General features: G+C 40.5%; 1 protein-coding gene across 1 annotated transcript in view; it reads left to right on the plus strand.

Moving 5' to 3' along the window:
• The first annotated feature begins 6,932 nt into the window (after window positions 1-6,932).
• Window positions 6,933-15,200, plus strand: part of LOC147444810 (uncharacterized) — a 35,109-nt gene continuing 26,841 nt past the window's right edge. The window contains 2 exon segments of the mRNA XM_086528148.1: window positions 6,933-7,104; window positions 7,258-7,391. Coding sequence (XP_086384274.1) covers window positions 6,933-7,104; window positions 7,258-7,391 — 306 coding nt within the window.

Below are 15,200 nucleotides of genomic sequence, written 5' to 3' on the forward strand. Positions count from 1 at the left end.
CAACTGCACACTATGTGGACCAAAAAGGGAAACTATACAAAAAATATCAACCTGTGTTGAACGGCCCACATACCAGCTCATAGAAGTGCGTCCAGTGACAGATCAAAAAGGATGGTTCATTTTAGAGGAAAGAATCTATTATAGCCCATCCTCTCTAGAGCTGAAGGATATTACCCAGGTGAACCCAGAAATTTGTTCAGAGCCAAATTCTCCTCCATTAGAAATCAAGCTTCGATGTTGTGACCAAACGAGCATATACTTTGACCAAAAAATTCGTAGGTATATACGAGAGTCTAGCATCTATGATGCCTTGGGTCCTGAAACCACGGAGCTCATATCATAGGAGACCCATGGGATAGACAATATCAAGGAAAAGATAATGCTATCTACAGCTTAACTTGGGGAATAATTTGTCATGTTTCATGGAGATACATAGGATACTATGCAGAAGGTTTACAGATGCCAAATGTCAACAGTGCTACCCAAAGTGTGCCTTCACAGTCCCAAAAGGTGAGACTAAACCAGAGCCAAACAATTTTGAACTCTTACAATGAAGCAGGCTATAGTGATCACCCTAGGAAGGGGGGAGCTGTAAATCCAACAAGCTCAACTTACGTGCCAGGAAATGCTACACCAATTAGAAGCCCTAGAACTTCTAGCCAATAGACCTCTTCAAAGCAGAAACCATTGAAAGATCATATGATTCTTGGAAGTTTCCAATTGACCCAGATTCCATCAGAATCTGCAAACAAATGCTTATATGAAGATCATCAAGGACAGAAGTTTCAGTTGATCTCCACAAGTCAAAGCCAAAAGCCGACAAATCCCATAGTGTTCAAGTAGTTACATGTGATCAAGCTCACATATGCATATCAAGATGCACATGGTAATGAATATCAGCAAGATCAAAACCTTGTACAAACTCATAGGGATGGCCCGACTGAAGTCAAAGACTATCTGAAAATGATGCAAAGCCTCAAGCTGCCAGAACAGGTGACAAAAAAGTCAAAGTCAATGGGAGCTAAAGTTCAGAAAGCTACACAAAGGTCACCACCAAAATCTCCTCCGAAGAGACAGATTCTACCAGAAAGTACAGTGGATCTTCTAAGATCAAGAGTTACTCAAATGCAGGTGGACAATGCTCATCAATTGCAAAAAAGTGCAATATTACAGCCAATGGAGTCAACATCAATTGAAAAAGGTGGTCAAAACAAAGAAAATGCAGATAAAGTCTAACCAAAGGATGTTGCCATAGAAAAAGAAGTCAAATCGGACACAAATCCTGAGACAATCAAGTGCAATATTGTTGGTGAAAATGAAGAAAAGTTGTCAAGGGAAATAAAGCTAGATTTTCACCTAGACAAGAACCTCATGTTTTTTCCCACTTGGAAAAGATGTGGCCAACCACAGCTAGAAGACGCTCCTAAATTTGTGAGCACATATGGAGACAAACGAGCAGAATGCTGGGGAATCATCTCCACCACCATTGAAGTAAGTTCACAGATCAGCAGAGCTAAATTCCATGTGATCACAGCAAAGGATATGCCGGACGACATCATAATGGGAATGCCAATGGCCCAGAAGATGTTAGAAATACAGAATGCAAACAGGATGCAGTCATCAAAGACAACAAAGCATAAAGACCAAGACTGGTCACCCACGGACGACAGTACAAAGTCCTCAAGCACAGTTAAAATGGAGACTGATGCCAAAGAAAATCTTATTGAAGATGATTCATCTCCATCAAGCAAAACTTCAGAAGAGATTAAAACAAATCAGGCAATATCAGGTGCAAATCAAACAGAGCAAAGAGCAACCAGGAAATCTATTGAGCAGAGAATGCCATCAAAGCTAGAAGTAAAGAAGGACGGGGTTGCAGACAACCAGGAAGCAACAGGAAGTCCAAAGCTCAATCACTCATTTCCAGTAGAATCAACTATTGTAAGTCAGATTTCAAAACAAAGTCTCAATTCACCTTCCATAGAGACACAATTGAATCAAGATGAGACCATGGCAAAAGCAGGACAAAGATCTTCAATAGAACCAAAAATGTCAGATTCAGAGTTGCAGAAGTCACAAGGAACAAAGACAAATCTTGCAGAAAAAGGTAAAGCTACAGTGGACCCTCCACCGATTAGCAAAGAAAGTGTGACAGAATATGCCTCTACATCAAAGAACCCCCATGGATCAGCTTCTTCAAGCGAGTCAAGCTTTCAAAACTTCAAGTCAATTGCTAAACCAAATAAAACCTTTAAGGAGACACCCAGAAAAGCAAAGATATTCCAACCAAAGTACTCACGAAAGCAAAGAAAAGTCAAGCAAGTGTTTGTTCCGAGCATTTTAGTCAAAGTCAATGATCTGGGACAAATGCATGGGATGGATAGCATCACAATGGAGCTTAAAATAACAAGAGTACTATGGAGGTAATAGACAGATTTGGGTTCCAAAACCGCAGGTTAGGGCATATGAAGTAACGTCAGAACCCTCCCAAGAAAGAAGTCCCACAAGGTATCAACCGCGACAATATCCTAGGATACCTAAGAAGCAGGTATACAACAGAACCACATTGAAAGATGTTAAATTCAACCACAAATCTCAAGAGGATACAGAAAAAAGACGGATCTCGAAGAATCTTCCTCTTGGACAAGGATTCTGTACAGGCTATACAAAGGTTTGGCTTACCAGTCAATCGCAAGCCAACTGCAACTACACTAGGATTCAAGCTTACTTTTACTTGAAGAAATGTTTGTAGTAAGCGCAAGAATGTAAAAAGTCAAGTCGCTAGGGTGCAAAAAACACTCTTTGGCATAGTCAGAGTCGGTCTGCTGATCCATAAAATGAGCAAAGCATTAGTCCAAAAGCTTCGAGTCATATTAAACTCTATGCTAAGCATCGTAGTTATTAGGCTTACGCTCAAGCTGGAAGAGTTGAGCATATCTAAAGTCACGTTGCTCATGCTGGATGAGATGAGCATAAGAGTCAAAGTCTATTAACTTACAATTGGTGGAGTGTCATAGAGTCCAACACTCACACACAGTGCACAGTAAAATGAGCACATATCCTCGTCAACGAAAACCATTTTTAAAGGGGTGCCAACTTGCAAAGCCATGTCATATGCTTTTATAGCTACACCATCTTTTTGAATAACCCCTCAAAATCATTCTTGCACAGCATATTGTTTCCCATGCATTTTTGTGTATGCATAAATAGGATGTCCTATCATTGGACATATGCATTAGACACTCTTTTTTTTGCTTCCACCTATGCACCTTGAGTGGACTACAACACGCAAACCAATGTTCCATCATGCTACCCTCTCATATTTGCTACCTTTTTATTTCCATATCTATAAGCAAATAATCCTTTGAGTACTTAATTAATATTTCCCATGTTAATAAGTACTCCAGTAATGCGCATATCCCAAAGGCACTTTTTTCCCACTGGATTTTTTCCCTTTGGTCATCCAGGTATTAGACCCTAATTTAGAACCTCATCATTCTACTTCCCTTGTACATACTTTTTATAAATAAACATCAGCCTCATCATTATGCTATTACAACGGACAACTGCAACATCATCTCTCACATCAGACATATTTGGACCAATGAAGATGCTGCAGAAAATTGAACCTCATCAACAAATCCAACGACAAAATGAAGACGATCAGCCCATCAACAACCAATCAAAACCTTCCCTTGCCTCCACGGACACTTTTCAATAGTGCCAGAGGACGGGCCCTAAAAATAGGAAGGGAAGAATGTTAACTGAGTCAACGACAGTTAACAGAAGCTGCTAAAGACCGAAGACGTACGATTGCACATCGAGGATGAATGCGAAGAAGCAGTAAAGATTGGAATTACACATTTTCCACGTTTTCCCGAAATGGTCACGTATAGTAAATTCCCGAAGCATTTCAAGCCACTGTGCCTAGGTTGCAGATTCAGTAAGTGGTGAGCCCTAAAGGCCTTGGGCGCCCGGACATTGCATAATTTTAACCTAGGTATATAAGGCAATGTGTAAAAGAAATGAGGGTTCTCAAGTCATTTGTTGAGAGCACTCTTTGGTGAGAGCTCTTGAGGTGTGTGGCTATGGAGTCCTTGAGCTTCTCCTTGCTCATGAGACTTGATTAACACTAATCAATGATTCATTCTCTCTCACTATGCCTCTCTCTTACTTCTTATGATTGCCTATGATGCTTAGATTAACTAGATCTTAACTAATTAGTGGTTAATCCCTCTCTAATCTTGTGTGATTACCCTCTTTTGCTTGTGTGTGCATGTAGGTTTGATTGGAGTGTGGTGCTCTATAGATCTATGTGTGTGTGCTTGTGATTAGTATGCTGCATGATAGGATTAGTGTTGTGTGCGTCTTGCAATCCTAGTGTGTGTGATTGGGTTGATTAGAGGTGAAGAGAAGTGGATATGGAGATTGCCCTTCATTGCGGCTTAGCTCCTCCATAGGCTGAGAAGATCACCTCATAGAGTTAACCATTTGTGTCGCCATGATTAGCTCACAAACCGTGTGAGTGTTTCCATGCCCTAGCCGGGTAGCTCATCCCTCCGGATTGATAATTTTGTTGGTCATTGGAGCTATTGCAATGATGGGACCCCCAACAAGCCCCCTCTTCATTTTCCACGGACCACCTCCTTCAATCCTTGATTTATTTACTCATCCCCTTAGCATTCATCACACAAAACCCTTCCCATGCCATTTTGAGTAACCCTCCCTCTTCTGTTGTATGAGCGACACACTGTTTCAAACATTGGTTGCCCTCTTTTGGGTCTAGCTCCCCTCCTTAGTGCACATGAGAGAGAGAGAGAGAGAGAGAGAGAGAGAGAGAGAGAGAGAGAGAGAGAGAGAGAGAGAGAGAGAGAGAGAGAGAGAGAGAGAGAGAGAGAGAGTCTCCCTATAGTCATAGATCCCCTTCCTTCCATACAGCCCTTTAAATGCTCTTTCCTTTAACACCATCATCAAATCCAATATGGTTGCTCCTCAATCGTGCATGAAGAACCCATGGCTTGTGTCATGAGATTCCCTCTTCAAGTGTTGCCATTCTTTTATCCTTGTCCTTGAGTTTGGTAGCCCCCTATGCGTTATGTTTCCCTTCCAAGCCTTGGAAGCCTCTCTGTTTTGTGCTATTGAAAGTCCATCTTCAGTCCCTGGTTACTCTTCAAGTAGCACCCTCGTTTTCCTTGCTTGGCCTTGGTTAGCTTTTTGTTAGCTATTCCCTTCCCTTCTACATGATGACCTACCCTTTTTTTGCATGTTGAGACACCTCCCTTTGTTAAAACTTATTTTTTTCCCTTCTCTGGACCTTTCAATTTCTTGCATGCAAAAAATCCCACTCTAATTTAAGTAAGTGTCCCCCCCATAGGAGGTGACACACGAACAATCATCCACCGATAATTTTGCACATATCACACTGAAAAAAAACTTATTATGGCTTGTACCAAAGCCCGATGAGTACAACATACCCCATTTGCGGGACAACTTGCAAAACTACTCACCTTGACAAAAGACAACCATCATCACAATCGTCACCAACATGAAGTTGCACCTTCTCATATGGGTACTTGATTCATAAGGTATATAGTATGTAAAACCACATAAAAATGTTTGAATTTTTTATTTTGGCCAGCCTTTTGGCGTACACACCATGATACCATCACATGAAATGTATGCCAATTTGCAACACACTAGGCTCTAAATTTCCTCTGGCATGTATTTCTCCAAAGGACGAGCTATAAAGAACAACTCATAGAGCACATCAAAGGCACAAACAAAAAGTGTGATATAGTCCAAAATTGTTAATAGACTTGGTCAAAAATAAAAAAGTGCACAATTGGTGCATTTGTCAATTAATACACACCTGTTATATTTTAAAATTCATAAAAACCTGCTAAAAGTGGTGCAAATGTGATTATGCATTTCTTAAAGCAAGTTTACAGATGCACACAAACCTGCTTAAAGTGCTACAAAAGTGGATACGAAATCCTTTAAGCAAGCTGATATGTATGATTCAATAGCCTTCCTAGCATGTTTGGTACAATGACCATGCGTGAATTCCAAAATAATGGGCATGGTTGCAATATTTGAATATGTAACATGAGCATGATCATACAACCATGTTTTCATGGTAGCAATCAATAGAAAATATTCTGAACCACTTTCAACTTTACCCAAGAATCTTAGAAAGATCCTAGAACCAAAGTCTATAGGATGTGTTTTCATTACATGTGGAGAACATAGCAAATTGGACTATTTCTTATGGGATCCAATATTTTATAAGATTATTCTAGGGATGTGTTATCAAAAAAGAGTGAAATGCAAAAAGTCCTCTTCAAGTGAGTGGTGTGAGGAAGGATAAATTTGATGATGATTCCATGTCTTAAAAGACAAAGACAAGAGATTGTACATGTGACATAGAATGAAGTGTACAAAGTGATGCTCCAACTTTTGACCATGAATAAATTAGTTGTAGTATCTCGAGTGGTGTGTGATCTCGAGTGGTGTGTGATCATTGATTTATGCTATAAAACTTACTAAGTTGCACTAGACTACTCACATTGTGGCATGCATTTTGGATACCCATTTTTTACAAAATTGTACATATGGACATGATGGCCAATGGTTTTTTGAGCTTCCATTTTGTGGATTTTTAAGCTTTTTTTAGCAAGCACATGTACATGCAATGGAAGTTGCCAATGTAGCGCCAACTGTGGTATTGCCTTGGGTGCTCGTAAATGAGTTTTTTGAAGTGTCATTTGGATATAGCTTATACTCGTGTAAAAACATTATAAATTCAACAAAATATCAGAAATTTGATGAGTTTTTCTCCTTGTGCCTTTTTCATGCAGTTTTTTGCCCTCGACTAGCCTTTCCTATATGTAGTCAATGGCCCATAACAACTTGTTGTTTGGGCCAAGGTCCCCATGAGGGAGTTGCGATATGATCAGCAAGCTTCTAAATGTGTGAATGATTTTTGCAAGGAGATGCAAGAGGTGGTAGAACATATGAAGTATCTTAGTGTACATGTGATTGGAGGTGAAAGAGGTCAAAGCTATGGATATGGTAATGGCTATGGAAACAATGAGGGGTTTGCAGGTGGTAGAGAAAGAGTCATGGTTGGAAGAGGAAACATCTTTCAATGATACAATTGTCGTGAATGGGGTCAAAAGAGCCCTCAATGTGACAAATCAAAGAGAATGTGTGGTGATATGTTTCTTATTTCTTTACAATTTCCTTCTTGATCTTAAGACTATGGTATTGAGAACAAAGGGGAAGCAAGATTGAGTGGTTTGATAGCTGAAGAGAAGGGAAAGACAAAGCTATATTCAAGCATAATACATTTGGAGAATAATGAGGATGATTTAAGAGATATGGTCATGCCTGTAAGTCAGAGAGCTCCAAGAGATTATACATGAGTGATGCAAGTCCCAAACATAAAAGAGAAAAATAGGTTGAAACAGATACATATAAAGATAAGAAGAAGAGAAAATCCAAGCAACATCCAATTTTCCTTTGGGAGAAGTGTAACCAAATTTAAGGTCTTATTGACTAGAAAGGCTGATGCTACCTTTGAAAAAATCATCAAGATGTGTCCTTAGTTAAACGGAGGCAATGGAAGTATTTGGTTAACCCTATGAAGAAGGATCCTACTAGGGGGTCCATGAGAGTCCTATCTTTGAATGAGCTACCTGCTACGTGTCCTACTATGGATGTATGGCATAAGAGGAAGTGCATTGGAGAGGCTTATATTGATGGAAGTGCACAAGTATGCTTTATCACTCAAGATTGTGTATCAAAGTTGGGACTCAACATGGTGAAGAAGTCAAGTTTTTGTATAAATCTTGCAAACCAATCAAGGGTGAAGTGTTTCTGAGTTGTAAAAAGCACTTGGAGCTGGATTTGTTTGATGTTAAATCATTGGTCAACTGACATGTTATGCCTATGGGTATTGGTTAATGCACTCTCATCCTTGGAAGACCATGGTTATAGGCAACCAAAGTTGTACATGATTGGGGACACTCTACCATCACTCTCTAAAATAGAGCAGATGATAAGAAGAGGTTTGACATGGCTAGCAAGAAATCTTGTATGCTTATTTTGATGAGTAATATGATGAAGAAGAGTATTCAAGTGAAGAAGAAGACAATGGGGATGATGGCAATGAGCTGGAAGATAGTAGCAATAGTGATGTAGATTTTTCTTCCTTGTCTCTTGAAGAAGAGCATGATGAGAAAAATTTATTTCTTTGTATTTTGGATAATGAGGATGTATATCTAGTCCTTATGAGAAAATTGAAGAGTTGATGCAACCCAAGGCTAAAGCTAGTGTCAAGCAAGAATTGATTCAAAGCATGTTGTCTCTAGATTTTTCTAGTCATGAGAAGGGTGAGTATTTACATATGATAATGTAACAATTTCTCTGTTTATTCATCACTTCTTATGAGAAAATTAGAGTCTTCGAAGGAGAAGAAATCAACATTTCAATCAGGGAAAGAGCTCAATCCATATGCCAAAATTTACTTGGAGAACAAGATAGATACAACATAATGCTTTAAAGAAAGAGGTAGACAAGCGTCTTAAAGATGGTTCTATATGTCATGTGATTTCTACAGAATAAGTGAATCCTATTGTGTGCTTCCTTTTGGTCTTATGAATGGCTGTGCTTGGTACCAAAAGCATGCCAATAAGGTGTTCTCTCCCTTTCTTCACAAGTATGTGAAGGATCATATTTATGACTTTTACGCTTATATCTCTAGAAATGACCATAGTTCAAAGCTTGGGATTGCATTGAGAATACAATGAAATCGGAGGTCAAATCAACCCAAAGAAGTGTCATCTTGCTCAACCAAAAGTGACGTTTTTTGCGCATATGATCTATGAGAATGGGATTGAAGTAGATCCTGGCAAAGTGAAGGCTTTGGTGCTCCTCCCAACACCTAAAGATACAACACAACTTGCTACTTTTTTTCAAAGGATGACGTATTTTTCAATGTTCATTCCTTTGTCGTCTCAAATTCTTTATGCTCTAGAACAAGTAGCAATATTGGATCCTCCAATATGGACAAATGAATGTGAAGAAGTTTTTCAAGACATTAAAGAGGTTCTTGGATCTCTCCCTACTATGCAATCTACTAATTGGGATAAAAAGTTCTATGTGAATTCATTAGTAAGTGAGGATGCTATTGGGGCTATGCTTCTTCAATGAGGTAACATGCCTATCTATTGCGCTAGCAGGGTGAAACTAGAGGTAAAAAGAGGCTATAGAGAGGTGGATCGCACTAGGTGAGTGTAGTTTATGCATGTAGAAGGCTTAGGCACTACCTTATTCCCAAACCATTCACATTTCTCACTAGATACACTTTCCTACCTCACAATTGTTAAATAGCCCTACTTTATCAAAGAGACCCAATAAGTGGGTTGTGGAGTTATAAGTATTCTAATTTCCTTTTCTAGTTGAGTAGAGTACAAGGCCTACACTAGCTAATTTTCTTACTCATAAAGAAATACATATTCTTATTCAGGAGGATGTCGTGAAGAAGTAGCACATAGAAGCTCCTGACATAGACAATGCATATTTATGGTTTTTTTATGGCTCTTACAGGAAAGCTGATGGTGAAGTTTTAGGAGTTTTTCTAATTTATGATACTCAAGGTTCTTTGGTAATCAGAAGGAGTTCAAACCTTACAGCACATAGCAACAATGAATACAAGTATGCTACTTTGAAGAAAGGACTACACCTGTCATAAAATCTAATATCTAACCAAACCAAATGATTTTCTCATATTAAATTGATCACTTAATGTGGGAGAATAAATGGGAACAAGTGTTAAGATATAGATATGTGCTTATAGATCTATCTCAACACGGGGCCAATGGTAAAGGGGCCCAAAAGGGAGATGGTCTATCAAAGAGCAAGGCTAACCAATGGAGCATAAGACCTTAGGGTTAGCTTCATTGAAGACCTCCAATAAATGTGTGTAAAAGTCCTTTGACCTTAGGTAAGCTAGGGCTGAGCTTGAGGTGGGAACCCGGCCCAAGCTCGAGGTGCTTGTCGTGCTTGAGGTGCTTGTCGTGCTTGAGGTGTTTTTCATGCTTGAGGTGCTTGATTAAGATGCTTGAGGTGCTTGACTGGATCCATGCTTGAGGTGCTTGACTTGCTGCATGATTAAGGTACTTGAGGTGCCTTGAGAAGCTTGCCTGAGATGCTTGTGGGAACACCCCCTAGTTCAAGTGCTTTGTCATGCTTGGTGAGTAAGGTGCTTGATCACCTAAAGTCAAAAGCATTCCTACAAGAGGGGGGGCGAGCCCTTTTCCTAGGGGCTAGAGAGAGAACACCCACTCACACACACAAGGGAAGCCCCAACTTGAAGAGGTAGCAAGGACACATGTCACGCCCCTACCCATGTTACCTTCATGTGTTGCTTGAAGCCTATTGGCTAAGCTTCAAAGGGGTCCAATGATAAATTACATGAATTATCTAATTGTTTTAGCATTTATCTAGCCCTCTCTCTCAAAAAGGAAAGGGGGACACTTGTCTCAAGGCTACCCCTACTGCTTGTAATGCCTCCTGATCATGATTGGCTAGGCCTGGGAGGGTCTAATGAGCTTCAAGCATGAGCTACAAGGGGGGGTCAACCCAAGCTAGCTAGGGGCTTGCTTGAGGGGTATACTCACCCACACACACTCACAATCACTCTCATTGTGTGCTATGCAAAGTGCAAGAGCTCCCTCTCCAAGCAAGTAGAGGTTGAGAGCCTACACCAACACTCTTGGCTATGGAGTGCAAATCCAACCAAGAGCCATGCTTCAATGCTTGAGCTTGTCATCTCCTTCTTCTTCATTACTATTCTATTATGTATGCTAGCAATAAGAGTATGATAAGTGAGGAACTAGTTCTTTCTCCTATGAAATGTTTCTCTTCCTCTTCCCTACCCTCATTCCCTGCTAGCTCTCTCCACCTTCGAAGGTGTTTGAGGTCTTGGGACTGAGGCTTGGGACAATTAAAGCTTTCTTCAAGTTCATGTTATGCTATGATTGTGATGCATGAAGCTTTCCATCTTCATTGCATCACCTAGGTCACAAGGAACACAAAGAATGTATTGTAACAAGTCTCTCTTAATGGGAGAAATCATAATACAAATGCCTATTGGAGGGGGGACCGGCATCACATAAATCCGGTCCTCAACTGTTGTCATGTTCTCTAAATTCTCTCTCTTGCAAAAGTATTGTTCATGCCAAGTTAACTAATTGCTATGATTATGTTACTATCTTCAATTATGTCTACCCGCTATGCTCACAAAGTTATTTCTCGAAAGTGTTCTCATTAATTTCCGCTATTCTCAAGTTGAATAGGCTAATTCCATTACATTGGTATCAGAGCATTTGGTTTCTCTTTTCTTGCTTAAGAAGAGAGGTCCTTAAGTAGCCTATAAATGGTTGATGTTGTTAATTATAATAGGGTCAGTGGAACTGGGATCTAATATCGGTTTTGTTAAGCCCACTATGTGGGGGATGGTGCACACCTCGGGAGCTTTGGACTTAATAATGGAGTCTTTTTAGACTTGCCTATGTCTTTACCATTATTGAGCCATAAGAAGTCCGAAAGGAGCTAGCCCTTGGCAACTCTGCTATGTTAGACCTACTCCTCTACTCTCTATAATTAACCACTTTGAGCCGTGGGTGTAGATACTTAAGAGCCAATTTTCAAAGGCTAAGAGGAGTGGCAACTAAGGTTTTGAATTGCCAAAGCATACACTAAGTACATACATAAAATTTTGTTAACATGGCTGACAATAATCAAGAGAGTAGAATGAACATTGATAGCTTTGATTTTGCACATGAAGGTGCTAATGATGATGCTCCCATGTTTGTGAATTATCTTGTGACTAGGTTGCAACAAGCTATGGGCAACCCTACCTTGCAAGCCGAAGTTACTCAACAACTTCGTGCCTATGGAATTTCCCTTCCTCTCCAAGAGGAGAGAGAGCTTAGGAGGCCTCTTGAAGAGACCCCCAAAAGAAGACTTTCTCCCATTCGAGAGGAGGAATCCAAAGAGAAAGAAAGCAATGAAAGTCTAAGTTCTTTTGAAGATGTGGCTCCACGAAGAAGGCGGTCTAGACGATCACCTACTCCTCCCAAGAGGAAAAGAGCAACCCATAGTCCTCTCCTCATCACTCTGAAAGGCAAGAGAGGAAACAAAGGAAGAAAAGGGCTAGGAAGAGGTCACCCTCTTCTCCTTCTTCTTCACCTTCCTCCTCTTCCGATGAAAGTTATGGCTATTCTCCTAGAGAATACAAGAGGGGAGGACATCGCAAATCATTTCCTGCATGGCGAAGGTCACAAAAGCTAAATAAGTTCAAGGAGGGAGGAAAGAGTATCTCTTTTCTCACCTACGATGGCACCTTTGGTGCTACCGACAAAGTCTTGGCCTTCATCCAGCAATTTGACGCGGCCTTTGGGGACGAGGGCTTCACAGAGTCCTCCAAGCTACGTCATGTAGCTATGCACTTCCAAAAATCAGCTCGTCAATGGTGGGCTAGCCTTCGTGGCAATGGAGAAGCCCCAAAGACATGGAAAACTCTACGAGTTTCCATCATGAAGCAATTTCTGCCAAGCGATACTAAAGATAAAGTTCTTACCGAATGGCGCGGCTTGAAGCTTCTCTCTCATGAGTCTATCAACAAGTATGTAGACAAGTTTTGGGATTTACATCTCAAAGCTACTGTCTTTCAAAAGATAGACTTTGCCGAGCAAAGACAGCAATTCTGTGCGGGATTACCTGAAGAGATGGCCGAATACATCAACTCTCAATGGCCCGGTACTATTACCGAAGTAATCCACCACACCATGGTTGCTTCACGCATCTATTTCCATCAAGGGGCTAGACGTAATGTCAAGCCCATGGAAAACAAGGATAAAAATGATGCAAAGGGGAAATCCAATGCTCAAAATAACTCCCAAGGCACTTCCAACAACAACAACAATCGGTCCAAGGAGAAGGGAGTTTACAAAGGTAAAAACAAACTCTCTCCTGAAGAGCTTGAAGCTTTTCGCAAGGACCATAAGTGTTTCAAGTGTGGAGAGCAAGGACATGGCTATCGTTCTTGCCCCAAGAAGAATACTCGCAATGAGACTCCTAGAGATTCCACCATCGAAGCTCCAAAAGAGGATGCTCATTGCAAAGGATCATCACTCTCCTATGCTTGGGGAAAGGTAAGAGAGCATGATGCCTTCATCTTGTTTGACCCTGGCTCTACTCTTAACTTCATATCAATAGAGTTGGCCACCAAGTTGGGCATTCAAGATTTTGAGATGGGAGATATAGTAGTCGCTGATGCAGTTTTCAAGGGACAACAAGCCTCCGTTACTCCTTTGATTGGGAAGTTGAGGCTTCATGTCCAAAGCTATGTCGACAAAGAAGACTTCTTCATCTCTCCTCTCCAACATCAGGATGTTATCCTAGGGGCACCATGGTTTGATCGCATGGCTGCCCACATGAAGTTCCCTGAAAGGAGAATTTACTTCACTTACAGGGGAAAGAACATGTATATAGATGCTAGTGAGCGTGGTCACACTATTCCACTTGTAAATCCTCTTTCTTTTGATAAGTCAATGAAGAGCGCAGTTTCTGCGTACATGATTTTTGTCAAAGAGTCTCCAAAAGATACTAATGTTTCATCAAATGTAAATGATAGGAATCAAGAAGAGTTAGACTTGTCTAATTTTCTAAAAGGATTCCAAGATGTTTTCATCGATGATATCCCTATGGACTTACCTCCAAAATGAGGGGATGATGACCATCGTATTGAGCTCCTTCCTGGAAGCTCACCACCTAACAAGCCTCCTTATCGAGTCTCACAAGCTCAACAAGAGGAGATCATGAGGCAAGTACAAGAGCTGGTAGACAAGGGGATGGTGAGGCCTAGTTCCTCTCCCTTTTGTTCTCCAGTCCTTTTAGTGCAAAAGAAAGATGGTACATACCGTATGTGTGTGGACTATCGAGCACTAAACCATATCACTATCAAAAACAGATTTCTCGTACCTCGGGTAGAAGATCTATTTGATAAGCTACAAGGCTCTACCTACTTCAGTAGGATTGACCTTAAGAGTGGCTATCATCAAATAAGGATAGTGGATGAAGATATCTTAAAGACCGCGTTTCGCACAACGTTTGGTCTTTATGAATATCTAGTCATGCCTTTTGGCTTGACTAATGCACCAGCTACGTTCAATCGTTTGATGGAGAAAATTTTTAGACCATATCAAAAATTCACTGGAGTGTTCTTTGATGATATCATCATCTACTCCAAGTCTTTGGAGGAACATAAGCAGCATCTCCAAGTGATTTTTCAAGCATTGAGGGAGAACAAGCTTTATCTCAACCAAAAGAAAAGCGAATTCTTCCTTCAAGAGATTCAATATTTAGGTCATATTATCTCTAAAGATGGTATCCAAATGGATCCATCAAAGTTAGAGGTAATAAAAGCATGGCCTAACCCAAGAAATCTACATGATCTAAGAAGCTTTATTGGTATGTGTGCATACTATAGACGCTTCATAGCAAAATTCTCTCAAGTAGCAGGACCACTACACGACTTAACTAAGAAGAACGTTAAGTTTGTATGGACTGCTAAGGAGAAAAATGCTTTTGAAAAACTCAAAGAGAAGCTTACTTCCCAACCAGTCCTCGTGCTTCCAGATCTCTCAAAGCCATTTGAGGTCCAATGTGATGCTTGTGGTGATTGCCTTGGAGCGGTTTTGCTTCAAGAAGGGCATGCCATAGCATATGAGAGCCGAAGGCTCAATAGTGATGAACGAGTCTTGGGCATTTATGAGAAAGATCTTTTAGCTGTTCTACATGCCCTGGACACATGGAAGCACTACCTATTGGGGACTCCATTTATCCTACGAACCGACCACCAAAGTCTCAAGTATTTCATGACGCAAACCAAGCTTTCCGACAAACAAATGAGGTGGGCAAATTTTCTTTCGCAATTTAATTTTCATATTGCTCACATAGCTGGTAAGCACAATCAAGTTGCCGATGCACTTTCACCATGACCAAAAGTTAATGCGGTGTCTATAGCTACTCACAATGATCTATCCTCTATGATAGATGAGTATGCTACTGACCCCGACTTTAGAGACATAATGTCAGCCCTTGCTTTGGGGAAGAAAGAGGAACCATTCACC

Source organism: Adiantum capillus-veneris, chromosome 13, assembly GCF_014529385.1.
Source record: "Adiantum capillus-veneris isolate H3 chromosome 13, ASM1452938v2, whole genome shotgun sequence".
In the NCBI taxonomy this organism is placed as follows: domain Eukaryota; kingdom Viridiplantae; phylum Streptophyta; class Polypodiopsida; order Polypodiales; family Pteridaceae; genus Adiantum; species Adiantum capillus-veneris.